At 45.4% G+C, this 17,020-nt stretch overlaps 1 protein-coding gene across 2 annotated transcripts in view; it reads right to left on the bottom strand.

Annotated features, from left to right (window-relative positions):
* Positions 1-17,020, bottom strand: part of WWC1 (WW and C2 domain containing 1) — a 65,522-nt gene that overhangs the window by 35,892 nt on the left and 12,610 nt on the right. The window contains exon 1 of one of the 2 annotated variants that reach the window (XM_079319622.1): positions 12,117-12,172. The exons of the other annotated variant lie outside the window; for it this stretch is intronic. Within the exon in view, the coding sequence (XP_079175748.1) occupies positions 12,117-12,157 (41 nt within the window). The 5' untranslated portion in view covers positions 12,158-12,172. Of the gene's footprint in view, positions 1-12,116; positions 12,173-17,020 lie in introns of those variants that run through there. 2 annotated transcript variants of the gene reach the window in all.

Genomic DNA, 17,020 nt, shown 5'->3' with positions numbered 1-17,020 from the left:
GCTCTGATGAGGTTTTCTATTACACACCACATCCAGCAACACTCTGAAGGCTTGTATGGCTAAACACAAAGCTTAGAGTACCCACTCCTTGAGCGACCCCACAGATTTTAATCACCGAAACCATGTCTCTTTCCTCCCTTTCACTCAGAGTTAATGAGGTTCAGCTTGCACCAACAAAACTACAAACCAAACAGCACTGCAGGGAGGCACAAGGCAGGAGGAATTGATCTTGCAGGTGCCTCACATTGTGCCAAAAGCACAATATTCCAGAGGCCCAGAGATGCCTCACACAACCCCAGTGCTCTGTGTGGTGTGTGTGTGTTAGGGGGCTGAGTCTGCCCAGAGAAGCCCTTGTGGCAGAGAGCACAGGACACACTGCACAGCACCACAGCCCCTCTAGGCAGGCACTCTGAGAGCAAAGGGCTGAGCAAGCACCTACAGAGCTGTACCCAGCTCTGCCAAATGCAAGCAGCACATCACAGCATCCAAAGGGAGACACAGAGCAGGTCTGCAACCACTGCAGGAGACTGAGCAGCATTCCAGCAAGTCTTCCCTACCCTAAGGTAATTGGAGAGGGCTGACAGACAAAGAGTTTTACTAAGTTCTCTGCAGAGGTCATCTGGAGGCACTGAGAACCAGCTGGTACTCCCATCTTACAGTCATGCATTGTTAAAAGGAATTTTAGGAAAAAAGCCTTCAACCAGAAGAGGTTCAACATAAAATCAACATTTAACTAACAACTAATGTAATTCCCCCTAAATATGACCTATAAGGCTGGTATGCAGTAGGAATGGGGTGGGAACATTTTTATAAAAGCCATGCAAGCCACTAACACCTCTAATTTACCTGCTGTTGCATTTCCCTTTCAATGCACTGCCTTTGTCATATGAAGCAGAGTTTCATTCACTATTCTCTCAGAAAATTTTAATTTTATTTAAAGCTTTGCAGTGCAAAAGAACTCAGAGCTTCACAACATAGAATTGTGAAACTTTCTCAATAAAGTTTCGCTGAAGAATTTATTTTTACAGTTCTTAATCTAGACTGTGTACCAAAAGTTATTTGTATAGAAAATAGAGATTACCTGAAAATAAAACAGAATCTCAACATTTGTGATTGCTATCCCTTATCCCATGTTCTTCCCTGTGGATCAAGCTGTTTCCTCAGCATGAGTACCCAATATGTGCTGCTCTGAGTTGATCAAATCAAAGATGCACAAGGGTAAAAATGCAGAGCAAGGTCAGATACAAGACACTCTCTGGAGATAACAGAGATGAAAGCGCTGGAGCAAACGTGTTGGCAATGCTAAGTTAAACACCAGGGTTAACACTTTCCCCCTCTCTGAAAATGGCATCTGCTTTTATTTAACAACAGTGGCTCATGTGGAAGCAGCACAGGGGGGGAAGAGGGACAGTGCTAAACACTAGATGGACCTGCTCCCATCCCCAAGAAGGGCACAGTCATGCTGGGGTCACAGAACCATGGAATACTCTGAGCTGGAATGGAGCCACAGGGATCATCCAGTGCAGCCCCTGGCCCTGCACAGACACCCCAACAACCCCACCCTGGGCACCCCTGGCAGTGCTGTCCAGGCACTCCTGGAGCTCTGGAAGCCTTGGGGCAGTGCTCATTCCCTGTGCAGCCTGGGCAGTGCCAGCACCCTCTGGCTGAAGAATCCTTCTCTTCTATCCAACCCAAACCTCCAGGCTCAGCCCCAGCTGTTTCCTCGAGTGCTGTCAGTGGTCATGGTACAGACCAGCACCTGCCCCTCTGCTTCCCCTCACCAGGAAGTTGCAGACCAAGATGAGCTCTCCCCTCAGTCTCCTCCAGGCTGAGCAAACCTAGTGCCCTCAGCCACTCCTCACAGGGCTTCCCCTGCAGACCCGTCACCATCCTCCTGGCCATCCTCTGGGTGCTCTCTAATGGTTTCATGGTTTTGTTCATATTGTGATGCCCACAACTACTCCAAAGAAACAAGGTGGGGCTGCAAGGCCACAGGAAGTCCAAGGGGTGTTTTCCAGTGCATCATTTGGTTAGTAACACTCTAATACTGCTGTGAATTGGTGGTATGGTTGCTGTTTGGTCACTTTTGAAGAGAGCTTTGTAAGAAGTGCAATCCCATCCTGGGTTTGCAGTCCCTGGCAGAGTGATTAAACCAGGAGCCATGCATCTCCCATGTCCCAGATACAGTGCTCAATATTTTTGGTGAGTGATCCCAGCAAAAATCCCTCAACATGAAACAGTAATTAAACCCATACTTAAAGTACAATAGGTGAGGGTGTGCTGCAGACATAAAACACCCCTCAGTAAATTAATTTGTGTTATACACTGAGCGGAGTTTCTTGCAGAACTCTGCTCAAGAATCACACCTAACATTAATATTAAACCCTGTCTTGGTAAAAAAAAAACAGAAACAAACAGTGAGAAACTGCCCTATCAGCCCTAGGAATACTTTCATCAGGAAATGGCATTGTACTGCCATCGTTGGTGCTCCAAAGTGTAACACAAAACTTATACAGCTTCTGTTCAGCTTTTGTCCAGTCTTATTTTGTTAGAAGCAGCTGAATTCCTTATAAAAGTGCTCAGAAACTGTCAGAGTCAATAGGAAGCCAGGACGACACAAGTGAAGGATGCTTATTCCTATTTTCCATATGAAATGCAATGCATGAACTACATCCAGCCAGTTCTTTCAGTTAGAGTTCTGGAAAAAGGAAGAGAAAAGCAAGGCAGGATCAGTCTGCTATAGCAATGACACAAGCCAACTGGAGATTTGCCAGTTACTAGGGCTCAGAAACAGACAATTATTTCACTTTTGAGACTGATATTTTCAGCATATCTCACAAGGAGCACCCATCACCAAGCATACACTAATGCCCTCCTTCCTGGATGCCCAAAGCTTCCAACTATCCCATTTGTACAGAGGAGAAATCTGTCATTCAACCAGCAAACAGAATAATAATTAGTTTTATAACTAAGAGTGTAATTCCACTTGTTATAGACAAAATAGCTATTTCTCCAAGTAACTGCAGATTCAGAACTATCCTACTTACTTTTTTAAGCTCCTTTCCCTAGCTGTTGTGGGAAAAACAGGCACAAATCAGAATAGCAATGGTACAATTAGATAAAAGATACTTAATGTGTCGTGTAGCAAGACTTGGAATACAGTATAAAAAGAAAAAATATTATTTTCTTGTTTTAAGATATGATTTTAGGGGTTGTTATGAAGACTAAAATAAACCAATTTCCCAGAAAGGATCCAAAAATGCAGAGTTTCCCCGAGCATACTCACAATGACAGATTAAAGAGCAAAAGGAGAAGATTCCTTCTCACAGCAGGACATGATTTAGTTAGTGTATTACTGCTGCATAAAACAGGACTGTTCCTCTGCATGTGGCAAGTTAAAGCTAGGACACATCTGCAGGACTATCCCTTTGAAACATCTCCTTTTCAATTCACAAAGCTTTCTAGCTGCCTTGAAAAAAACCTCATCAGCTCAGTCAAACGACATTACCACACAATAGGTCCTCCCTCTAGCTGGACTCAAAGCAGCAATGCACAAAAATGGGCCCTTTTCACCACCATGCCTATAACTAAGGAAGGAAATGGGCAAAAAGGTTTGTGTATTCTTTACCCTTCCTTCCTTGCAGAAATCTTCAGATGCAATCACCCAGTTAACACACAAAAGCAGTGCACCCCAAAGTGTAGAAAATCCTGACTCAATGACTTCTGATCTCCAGTAACAAAGAGGGAACCAAGGGGCTAAACTTGAGGTCTGTACATATAGCACTTTTTATGAAACTCAAACTGGCCTAGTCAAAAGAGATGACACTTTGGGACAAGTGTTTGTTTGCACCTTCCAGTCGTGCTCCCTTTGCTCTGACACCCATCAGACACCAGTTAGACCTGAACTACTCCTCAAGTGCTTCATCTGCTGCTAAGCTTGAGGCTGAGCTTGGTGTAGGGGCTCTAGAAGAGAAACTAGCCTGAGCTAGAGAAGGTATTTGTAAATCACAGTCTAATTCTGGCCTTTTAGCTCACCCAAAATGAACCTATACATCCACCTCATAGGAACTCGCCTGTATCTCACATCCATCATACCTGTGACTGCCATTCCCCCACAGGTATGTTTAAATTGCAGTCATTATTAGGAATATTTGGTATTTTGAAAAGGATATATCAACCTACATTTATCCAGTTCCATGACATTTTTTCAGCTTCTAGTGTGCAATTTTTATATTTCATTTGAGACATTCAAATTTACATGAACAAGCGCAATTCCTCATTAGGACACCTGAAAAATAGGTACCCACAGCAACCATCACACATAGCAGGTCAAGGTCACTGTTTCAGAAACTAATCCTGGTAACAGAGGTAAAAGAACAGCATCATCCAACTTTCTAATCTGAGGAGCATCTGACAGTATCCAGGCAGAGGCAGGACAAGGGTAAAGCCACTGCTCACCACCAGCCATGGTGAACGTTCTGAGACACTTCCATCTTTGCAAAATGTTTGCCCACAGTAGCTCAAGTATTTGTACAGCAAATGATGTCCAAATCCCACTCCCACAGCAGGAAATAGAAAGTTAGTGTCCTACCTCCATTTTCTAAGTCACATTATTTTAAAATGAGAAGGGTTTCTATATTTCTTATTTTGATCACCTTCAGTTTCTATCACAGATAAAACTGGAAGCCAATGTTATCATGTGCAAACAGTATTAAATGGAAACTTGCACATCTTAGATTCAGAAAGCCTTTCTATCTTCTTGAACTCCACTGTTGTCAATCAAAAACCTCATTACATGAGAAACTGAAGGCAAATAATCCTTGTATAACCAGTTTTTGATTGACAGAAGGTTTGTTAAACACGGCTGTACAGAGGCTCCTGGTGGGAGCTGGAGATGGGTGACCTGTGCCACTCACAAATCTGGAGTTAATGCTACAACGGTAACAGAAATCAATCCTGAACTTCCTAAACCAGGAAATGCTATTTTTGTAATTACTGCATTTCAGTATCAACTGGGGGCCTGCAGTAGTAAACCATGAGCAGCTCCTGGTGAGGCTCACAGCCATGAGGACCCAAGTGCACGTAGGTGGAGGTACACTTAGCAAACACTGTGCTTGGCTCACTGAGATGAGGAGGTTTATAAACCAACAGCACAGTGCCAAGCTTCTGCATCATGCATAAACCCACTTAATCCCTGTGTTTGCAGGGCTCCTCAGACCCCATAACACAGTAAAGCCATTTAAACAGGAGAGCCTTATTTTAATCAGTTCAGGACAGATCACATGGCCTCCTATGAAATCCTACACGACTCTATGGGAGAGGGGACAGACCAGGGGATTTCCTGCAGTTTGCAGCTCCTGCAGCAGCTCCCTCCATCAGGAACAAAGGCAGCACCTGGATCATTCAGGAATATCACATCAGCTCCTCTTACAGTGATGCATGAGCCACCAAACCCTGACAAACAGCCTACAGCCCTGCTGAGCCCTCCCCTCCCCTCCTGCACTCACAGTTACACAGCAAGTGTGCGAGGCAGGCAAGCCTCATGAAGAAGTCAAGCCAGATGACACAGGTATGAGTTGTGGCAGATACTTCCACTCATACCATTTCTCTTACAAAACCAAACAGCTTTTCAGCCCAACATTTTGGAGGAGAATCTGGAAGTCAGGTTTCTTCTTATTTTTTAATTTATTTTTTACACAACATTTCTTTATTTCTGATTTGAATAAAACTCACTGCTCATTATGGGCCAGGAAGTGCTACACAGACCAGAACAGAAGGAGCTAAAGGCACCTCAATTCCAGCTGTGACACTGGGGTAGCTGTGCACACAGTTTTGAGGAACTCAAACTTCCAGCAGAGCTGCTACTGGAACCCAGAATGCTGCTGCAAGAATCACTGCCAGGAGGCTCCACACGATGACATACAAGCTTCTTTGTTTTTAATGAGGTCATCTCATTCTCAAGACAGACGATGATTATTTTTAAACTTCAGCACAGAAAAACCTATCACTTTGCTGTAGTCCTAGAAAATTTGTCTGCAATCTCCTCCTCACAAAAGCTTTTAAAAATAGACACCTACACATTTATTACTCAACTTGGTGATCCAGCCCTCAAACACACCAGGGCCGTTCGTCACTATAGTAACTATTTTCCCTGGGAGCATCTTCTCACACTGCAGGGAGGATTGCCTTTGGAGGCTGCAGGTGTGGCAGTGAATGTTTCATGATCTTGCTGGCAAAGATTTTCTCATCCCATCTCCACACACCTGTGCAGGATGAAATGCTCCCTTGGATTCCCACTCCAGCAGTAGTTTAAGGAACAGGCAGTGGGAACAGCTCATCCCCAACAGCCAGCATCCTCAGCAGTGACACAGCAGCAGCTCCAGGCCAAGTGACACCTCAGTGGCACCAAAACCTCACCAGCTGCAGGGGAGCTGGAGGGGGAGACCTCTACACCCAGAGCAGCAGAAATTCCAGTTCAGGACAGCCATTAGCAGAGGGGAACCATGAACAGCATGTGCTTGTGCCAGGTAACAAGGAGAAGCTTTTAAGAAGTGATTACAGATTTGAGAAGCTTCATAACTGTACTTTAAGGAGTCTAATGAGAGATCAAATACACCATTTCAAAGTTTTGGAAGGCAGACATTATGCTAAAATTCACACAAAGGCCAGTCACCCTAAACTTCTGGTTACCTCAAGCACATGTCATTTCAGTGACTGCCAGTGTGTGGTCTTGCTGGGATAAAGTGTAACTGGGAACAGAATTACACTTTTACAGTAAAATGGGGTCAACTTTGAGAAAAAAACCTGATAGCGTAAACCAAATTTGCTTAAATTACAACGTCAATATTACCAAGAGAAATGGCTTAAAATAAAAAACACATCTCCTCAAGCAACTCAAACTGCAGAGCTGTTTGCTTTTCAGAAGTGGTTGCTTTCATTACCGTGGTTATTGAGCATCTTCTCAGCCTCCAGACAACTTCCTCTTCTATTTCCTCCTGGCCCCTGATGCTTAATGCATTGGACCACCTTAGGATAAGCAAGTCCAGCATCTACCCTCAGATCTTATCTTCCAAGCCATCATAATTTTACACATTCTTACTGACACTCAAGAATTCAGTGATGTTTTCTGGCCAGGCCATGAGGGTGACCCCCATACCTCCTTAAGGTGATCTTGAGTTGTGTGTAATTTTCTAATTAACACTCTACTGCTGTCACATGAGCAGGTAACATCTGAATTCTTCTTTTATACAGAAATAAGTCATATACTGCCCAAGTAGATTCTCCACAAAAGAGATCAGGAGACACCAAAGACACCTGAAAGTCAGGCACCAGTCTGTATTTCAGGTATTCTGAACACAAAAGCATTTATATATTTCTATTAGTCAAATAAATTCATAGAAGCATTAATCTATGTCATACACGGTTTATGACCCCACCAGGCACAAAAAGTATGCCTAGAATACCAGTACAGTCAGCTGCTTGCTTGTTCCATCCACTTCTGAGAAGACCTGCATGTTTACAAGCTCTACATTGCACACACTGACAGTCTGTTTCCCTGTGTATGACTTTTCAGTACAGATCATTTACCCCTGGAAGCAAAAAACAGCTAAGTTATTTGCAAGGAGAAGTCTATCAAAAACCATTTGCAGATTTTAGATCATTCCTAGTGATTAACAAACCAGTTCTGCAAGCAGGAGGTCAGTCATACCTTCTTAATCACTCAAATGCAAAAATTCCTGGGATAGTTCAAGGTTAAAAAGTCAGGAAATGGGAGATGAGGCTTCTCACAACATTAACTTGCCTGCCAGCCTCTATATCCTGCATGCTTTCCTGAATCAATTAAGCAGAAAAGATATAAAAGTGTAAGGTACAACTTGATGAGAACAGTACAATGCTACTGAATTAAAAGCATGCAAGAGTTGGAATTTAACCATGCAAGTAATTCAAACATCTTTAATTCTAAATAGCTGAAATTGGTTTTTAAGTTTGCTTCCAGTTCTTTCAGGATGGAAAGCAGCCTTGTCACAAGCACAGCCTGAGCAGATTAATTAAAATAAGTCAGCTTTCTCTTCACTTGGAAGTTCAACTGTTTTTGAATAAGGAGACTGGTCACTTCAGAGCATAGAGTGAATTGTCTATCAGGTATCCAGAGTAGTCAGACTAGTTCTCTGACATATTTGAGAGATTATGAACTGGAAGGCTCTGTCTCTCCTCTTACAGCCTGCATTCCTGCTTCCCTGAAAGGCTGCCTAGTGTGGGTGGCAGCAGTTTATATTGGCAAAATGCCTCAAGATAAGGAGGTGTACAGGACAAACTCCCCCCACAATACAGCTCCTAGAGCAGGGAACCAATAGCTACTGTCAGGAATAGATAAATATTTGAGATCTCAGCAAGGAGGCAAGTATGGAATAATTGCCCTACCTCAGCATTCAGGAACACGTGCAGTGCAGTGAGCACTGGGCTCACCATCCAGGCAGGAGAAGAGATTCAGGATTCACTCCACAACTGGGCTTCATCAGACACTGAATTTACACTTCATGTACAGTGATTGCAAACCTGAATTCTTTCAGAAGAAAAACATGCTGTTGCACTTCTCACCAGCATGTTCTACCTGTGAACAGCAAATGCCTCCTGCAACCTGCCTCTTGTCAGCTCCTGTGCCCTTTATTCACATGGCATTTGAAGTGTGAAAATAGACAACCTAGGGTGGCATCACTGGACTCATCTAGTCTCCCCAGTGTAGAAAACAGGCATTGCTAGTATGGAAAGGACAAGGGAATCACAGGAGTTTGTTTTGCGTGCTCATGGTTGGCATGCTGCTCCCTGCTTCACCTCCTGCTACCTCTGGGCTAATTGCTCATCCATACAGCAGCTTTGGTGGGGCTGCCTGCTTGCATGTTTTTATATTATAAATATCCTGATTGAGTTATAGAGCTATCTGGTGGTCTCAATCCCCAGCAGCAATACTAGCAAGCTCTCTGGTCTGCACCCCTTGCAGAACACAGTTTAGGCAAGCAGCAGGGCATCACCAGAGCATCTTCTGCTCCTTGTTTTAAGTCAGATCAGCTGCAGCCACTCAGCTGTCATGCAGTGCCCAGTTCTGAGACCATTACTGCTCTGATCCAGCATCAGCCTGCTGCCTTGGAAATCTGGCCAGGCAGAGCAGAACCCTGCTACACAGAGGAAACTACCAAGCCACATGAACCCCCAAGGGGCCTCAGGACACTCACAGGGCCACTTCAATGCCATCGTAAACTCAGCAATACCAGGTATAAACAGGAGTATTTCTGGATGCCTGCAACAATCAGAGCAGATGCCTGGTCAAGATGATGTCAGAGCAGTGGATAGCACAGGAGAACAAAAATTCTTCTGCTTGCAAAGCAGCTGTGAATTCAAGAATGAGAATACTCACCTGAGCATAAGCATAGCCCTGCAGACTGCAATCCATGCCATCCGCTCCTCCAAGAGTGGCAAACTAAAACTATTTCAACAGCCTCAGCCTTGTGAGTTAGCACTGAGGACAGCCTTTGGAAATGAAAGCATGGCAACTCACTTCTGCTCCAAAGAGGAGAAAGCCCAGGTTGCACAGCCCTCAGCTCATGAATGCAGCATGCTAAAGCACGGAAGCACTTGGAATTCACAATATGAGCTTCACTATCTACTACTGTTGCTGTCAGTGTTGAGGCAATGTGTTCTCAGATCCTGAAAAGCCACACTGTATAAAAATGAACAGAAATGTCAGAAAAGAACAAATTTCCAGAACAACCTTATGAGAGTAAAGGTTTAGATGTAGAGTTCGAAGGTAGGAGTATAAAAGTAATAGATTAAGTATCTTTTCCACCCAAAGTAACAAAGCTTTGATTTACCATGTAGTTAAGCCACAAAAAAAAAAAAAAAAAAAAAAAAAAAAAAAAAAAAAAAAAAATCATGCCAAACTGTGCTTATAGGCAGAACTGTACAAAGCACTAAACATAGCTCAGTACTTCACACATTGCAAAGGAGTCGATGCGAATCAACAACTATTGAAGGCTGCTCACGCATCTGAGGACAGCAAAAGTGAGATTTCCATCACCAAATGAGTTTGATTGATTTACTCTCACAAACATCGTTTATTTTTAATGATCCACTATGAATATATTTTGCCAACAGATCAAATTTGTGTTAGCATGGAAGTTATAATGCCACTTGCTCTCTTGCCTTCTCCTTTCCCATCTATCTTGGGTAGTTTAAAGCCCACTTAACAATCCTTCTGCCAGCTCAGAAACGGCACAAGTCAGCTGAGGATTTGGTTTTTCAGTTATTCCTCAACTCAAAACAGACTACTTTTCTTTCCACTCAGTGTACATATCACTTTATCACTGCTGCTCACACTTCATGCTCCAGGTATGTGTCAGGGACACACCTTAAATAGTCTCATTATTAATGTTTAGCTACTATTTTACTTTCATTTATGACCAAGAGTACAGGAACCTCCTTCCTTCCAAAGGAATAATCTTCCTCTTTCCAGGATACCCTAGTGAAGGTGGCTAAACCCACAGATCGCTTGTTTCTTTTTGCTGTCTCTGTATTCCCACTTCTCCCATACATATGCAGTAGGTATGTACCACAGCCAAGCTCCTGGATTGTCTGACAGCAGACACTAGTGTCACTACCACCATCCTAGCTGTTCATTACAAAATGAAGGAGGTGAATCCCAACAAACAGGTTGCATTTCATCCCAGCTTTACAAGCCAGATAAAGCCCAAAGAAAGAGGCCAGAGATGCTGGATTTGTTTTAAGTACTGTGGCAGACCGTAGCTGAAGCAATGGCATGAAGCTCAGAGCAATACAGAGGCTGGCCAGCAAGGCCACCCACCAGCTTTGACAGAAAAGGTGTGTTCACACCATCCTGTGCTTTGTTCAGAAGCAGGCTCTGCACATGCAAGCACATTATAATCACACTAGATACAGCACATGGCAGCCTATACCAACCCTGACAACTCTGCCACTCCACACAAACAAATTCTACTTCCACAGGAGCATCAGCGCTGGTGGCACAACCACTCATGTCCCTCCTCAGCAAGTGATTCAGTTCATTCAGCAGGGAAACAAGTCTTCATGTGCTACAGCAACAGGACTGCCTGTCAGCAGGGGCAAGTTCCACCTCCCTTGGGCTGAGGCCACCATTCCACATGGCCTAAAAACAAATGTCCCAAGGTCATTAGTGCACATCCAAATTACTATCTCTTCAAAACTGAAAAAAAACCTGAACTTGTTAAGCGAGACAAGGTTTTATTCAAATGCTGTAAGCTAAGCATTTAGAAAGGAATTATCAAATACATCAGTAAATGTCTGAATTCCTCTAACAAAAGCACACAGTACACAGGGGTATATTCCTATAGCCATGGAGAAAGACAGGTTTTATTCTATCCTTGTCAAGGGGAAAGAAAACCCAGCACAAACCAATGAATTTTAAGTATCTGCTTCCAAAGCTGCAGCACAGCCTCAGCAACAGAAGTGCTGTAACAATACTTAGATTTCTTCAGGAATGCAGCATTTTTTATTTTACAGCATATATTCATAGTACTAAGTGTTGATTACTTTTTTGCACTGCAAGGGCTGCTTTATCTGTACAGTGTCACTTTCCTGCAACACACTTCAGGATTAGAAGCACTCAAAAAGCGTCTCAGAAAAGGATCAGTTTCCAGGAGATGCAGTTATTTAACCTGAATTAGCTTGTGACTGTACAAGTATATGTGCTAGCACAGGGGAGAGAGGGAGAATTGTGTTGGATCCCCAGCACAAGGACATCAGCAACTGAGCCAGCTAAGGGTTCCCTGCTCCTGTAAAAAGCATCTCTCCCACCTCTCTCTACACAGCTTTTCCTTGCTCCTCTCCCCAGACCAGCAGCTCTGCACCCCCCAAGCCCTCCCACAAACTGCTTCTGTCCAGGATCAGAGCAGAACAGCACCCAGACCGTTCTGAGCAGGGCATTCCCAGCTGGGCATGGGGGCTCAGCAGTGCCAGGGACAGCAGTGTCAGGACAGGAGCAGCACTGGGGAAACCACAGCCCCCCGTGCTGGCTGGGATGAGCTGCCACCAGATTGCTGGGCACCAAACTCACAGACGAGCTTCACCTGCCAGAATTAATTAAACCTGGTCCTCTCCAGTGGTACATCTTCTCCAGCTACCAGAGCCCACCTCGCTACTGTCTTCAGGCTGATTATCCCTTATAAACGCAGACTGCAGTCAGCGGCAGCAGCCGCTCGTTCGGTGCGCGCCGCCCCGGGCGGGCCGGGCTGAGGGAGGGCAGGCCGCTCCCGGAGCCTGCGGCCCCGCGCCCGCTGCCAGCCCGCACCAATGCGCTCCCTCGCTGCACCTTTTCATCTCCATAAGGATTTCCAAGGTCAGGCTGGCTCCCCTGCCGGCTCCAATGTCATCCCAGGCACGCAGCCCCGGGCCCGGCGCTGCTCCCACCCTCGGCGTGTCCCGCACAGGGCACAAGCTCCGCATTCCTCCGGGCAGCCGCAGCCCGGCCCTGCCGCGCCTCTGTGCCGGGGCTGCAGGGCCGGGAGAGCTCTGCAGCGAGCCCTGCGACCCCCGCGATCAACACTCCTCAATCAAACACTGCGCACCAAGCCGGGCTCCAGGCTGGCCGATGCTGAATGCGCTGTAGCACAGGCTGCGCACACTGGAGCGCTTGGCCGCACCATCTGCTGAGCCCGTCTCCAAGCGCTCTGCGTGGGGACTGCCCTGGGGACAGCCCCTGTCCCCAGAGCCAAGCCAGCCCAGCAGCAGCCAAGGGAACAGAAGAGCTGCTGCCAGCGCAGGGCTCAGGGACAGGCAGAGGTGGTGGCAGCGGGCCTGGGAAGCCGCTCTCAGGGATGCAGCCCCTCTCAGCCATCGCTGCATGGATACGAGCAGCTTAAGGACCTGCGTACACTCCCTACACCACACAGGATTTTTAGGGAGCTACTGGAGAATCACACATGCTGCCAGCTTACAAAGCCAGCTAATTATACAATCTGTTAAGCATGTATGCGCACACAACAGTGCTTTGAGTCATTAGAGGACGGGATTTATACTTCACTGCACGCATCTTGCTCTTTGTGAGTGCGTGCCTGGATACAGCCAAAACGAACACAAGTATCTGGAATGTCTGCAGCTCGCAGGCCAGCGCATCTGAATACAAAGCTGAGCCCTGCGAGGCTCAGCCTGGCTGCTGCGACCCTCAGCTGCACATCCCGCTTCCCCAAAGATGGTTAAAATCCTTCCTCCTGTTTTTATCACTGAGCATTGGAAGCAGACTGCAGCACAATGTTAAAGCTGCACTCTGAAGCTGAAGGAGGGGTGTTAGGGAGGCAGGGCAGCAGTGCAGGTGATGGGCTGTGAGCACAAAGAGCTCGCCGCGGCAGCCCAGAGCGGCGCTGTCCCGGGTTTATCCCGGCACAAGGGTCCGAGGGATCGCGGTTCCTATGGCAGCAGCCGCTCCTGCCCGCGCCAGATGGAGATCCCTGCCCGAGGTGTTTGCCAGACAGAATGCTGCAGCACACCGGAGATGTCTGCTCCATTCAGTCATCACCAGCTTTTACTGCTGATGAGTTTTGCTCTGCAAGGCAGCAGCTCTCCCCAGGTCTGCTGCTCAGACCAGGGCTCCCTTCCACGCTGCACATGGCCAAAGCATCCGGGGCTTTTAATGCAAAAACCGGGAGCAGTAGCTATGTTTTTTATGGATTATATGATGTTTCTGGCAGCTGTTGAATTTCTTCTGATGGGGATTTCACTTTAGCTTCCCAAATCTCTGAATGTCCAACATAACATGCTCTAACCACTCCAACTGGCTTCATCCACATAAGCACAGCTGCATCCTGTGGACAGTCCTTTCCTAAGCAACCACATACCCACAGATCATACTTTCAAAAGGATGTATCTGGCACTGGATTTTCCATTTTTATCAACTATGTATTGCCATATTGCCTATTATTTAATGCGAACTCCAAAATAGGATTTTAAGCATTTGGTGCATAACGCACAGAATATTATTTTGGGACTTTGTAACAAGTCAAGCCAAAACACCTCCATTTTCACATGTTTTTCTTCCCTGCAAGTTGAGGGAAGCAGCAGAAGGCACAAATCTGCAAGAGTTTCAGCTTTGTCTTGGAAAATACAAGTTGGTCAAAATAAGCTCTTATAATCTAGTAGAGGCCACACAAACCTAGCACAGTAGGAAATCACATTTCTTTGTGCTATTCCATAGCAAGCCCCAGCTCCTGTTCATCTGTAACAAGGTATTTTCTTTCTCTCAGTTTACAATGCATAGGGTGTAGTCAGGAAAAGAAGGTGGTGAGCTACACCTATGCTCTCCTCACAAAAATAAGCCTTCTTTGTAAAGCAGCCTAGCAAACAAGTTGCAGGATATGCAGATGCTTTATGACACAAGACATTTCACTTCTGAGATTTTCTTGTGAGGCCTGGAAAACCCCAGGTCGATACTACCTTCCCCTAAAATTTAGAAAGCAAGGTTCTGAAAAACAAGTTACTTCAAAGCCAGTCTTCTCTATGCAAATTTTTTATAGCTGACATTGTTCCTGAAAGAAGTTCCTGTCCAAACTCAGTTGTGCTTTCCCTTCTTCCATCCAAATAAAAAAAAGAAGAAAGCTGGGGGATTTTTTTCCGAGAGTGTAAAGTAGTATTTCTTGCCAAGATCCCTCAGTAGCATTTTTTCTCCATCACTATCAGCCTTTATATATGCCAAGGGATAAGAAGCAGCTGAATGAGTCAGTCTCCCTCAGTCAAAACCAGTATTTGTTGCAAGGCACTTGAGGTAAAACTGAAGCAGCTGGGGAGGTGGAAAGTGTTATCTGAACACCCACTCCCCTGTGGGTGAGAAAACGAGAAATTCAGGAGTACAGCCTGCACACACTATGTGTGCTGCTCTCCAGGCAAACCACAACAGGCACTGTGCAAATCATCAGTTGCTTGATCTGACCTCAGCAGAAGCTTGTTTATAACTCACTGAAGCTGCTCGAATACAACCATCACTGTTGCTCAAGGCAATTACCTAAAATATCTCAGCTATTCATTTTCATCCTTACGTCAAAGCTGTGTTTAATGGATCTGACACTGTGCCTTACAGTACTGTACACCTGCTATTAAGCAAGCCATCATGAGAGCTCACAGGTTTGAAATTTGCTGCTTAACTCACTACTGCTTCACCATCAGCACCTGAGTGAAATGCAACTTCCATGACAGCAATTTTTTTTTCATGAAACAGTTTCACTGTGTTACCCTTTTCATTCATTTCTATCCAAATGCTGATCTACACCACCAGTGCAGAATTCACCACATGCATATTAACTTGCTCCCACCAGCACAGCTAAATAAATCATTATCCACAGTTCAGCTCACCTGCAAAGATCAAGCTGAAATTCTCTGACAAACACAGTACTCCTGCTGCCCTTGTCTAGTAACTTTAATGTAATCTACAGTCTGATCCAGAGAGTCAACTTGCTATCAAGTTCCAAAATCAGTGATGAATCTGCAGAACTATTAAAAACACAGACCTTACAGGCAGAGGTGTTTGAACACTCCTGCTTACCACTAATAATGTCTTTTGCTCAATGTCCTTCTAATAATTGCCAAATCAATGGCATAAACAGATGCTTCTACTGTTCCAAAACAGTGAAGACAAAGGGTGGTGATACTGCAGAAACTGCAGTGATCAGAATGAATGAAATATGACATTGAAATTCTAGCAGCACTTCAGAGAAAATAGTGAGTGCTTTGCTGAGCTCCCAAGCACCCGCATGCTGAGCAGGGCCAGCAAGCAGGTAAAATGGTGCCTCCAGTTCTGCATGCAGAAGGTACAGGGAGGACACCCAGAAAGCAGCACATACCTTTTCAGGTGTCACCTTCACCGTGTCGCAGCAGATGGAATTACAGCCCACAGCGCAGCAGAGAAAGCATCAATCTGATATTTAAGCTGTCTGCTTTGAAAGACAAACTACAAGTGACAGAGCTGGCTGGCTGAAGCCACACTCACCACCCGTGGTGCCAGGCAAGCACAGCACAACTGCACTGACAGCAGCTCAGGAGTGAGTGACTTCCAGGGGAACCATGCTTGGCAGGAAGGTCACTCCCACCTCAACTTGTCACTGCTGCCAGATAGTCCTTGGGCTGTTCCAACTTACTGCAGCAGCAGAACCTGTGCCCAAAAAGAGAGGGAGGGAACAGTTTTCTGCACGCCAGCAAAATGAGTGAGGAGTCAGATGGGCACTCGGGCTAAAGGAATGGCCACTTCCCACAGCAGGATGGCTCAGTAGCTCCTCAGCCTGCTCCATCCCTATCAGTGGAGACTGTGCTCAGGCCCACAGCCAGAACCAACCTCTAGGGCAAAGATTTTTAGTTTTTCTACCAGCAAAATTGGAACTGGTTACAATACTGTAAGCAATGGTTCACTGCACCCTTCTGAGATTGAGCCAGAGGCAACCACTTATAGTTACTAAAACAGGGGGAAATCAAATTCACCTCCCATCCAGCCACTACCTGAATAGCACTCTTTTAAAACATGGGATTTGTAAATTGCCTATTTTAGCTTCCATCAAATATAATAAAAAATACTGGAATAAAACCAGCTCATACATCTGGTCACAGTTATCAGAAACACCACACCTCACACACCACTGTTCCCCCATGTGCATCTGAACTGCTTGGTGGGTGAAGTGCCCACTTTAAAGCCAAGAAGTCACCAACTCAGGACTCAGCTTAAGGAGAACGGGGTTTGTTTAGCTCAATTTTGTGCTTCTTACAGAACTACACCAATTCATATTCTTCAAGTACTCACTGCTGTACCTTTATGCCCTTATGTGACCAGCCAACAGCTTAGACACACTGCTGCTCTGACATAGCAGATGCTATAAAATCTCAGTGCTCATTGTAAAAGCAACAGCTTTTCATAGTTACCTGGAAACATTATTTCAAATCAGCTGAAGAAAAGCTTTGTACAGCAGAGCCCCCAGGCATGAAGGGACAGTGCCTCTGC

This window comes from Erithacus rubecula, assembly GCF_903797595.1.
Source record: "Erithacus rubecula genome assembly, chromosome: 16".
NCBI lineage: Eukaryota > Metazoa > Chordata > Aves > Passeriformes > Muscicapidae > Erithacus > Erithacus rubecula.
The sequence above is the reverse complement of the archived record's forward strand: the minus strand, read 5'-3'. Positions and strand labels throughout refer to the sequence as shown.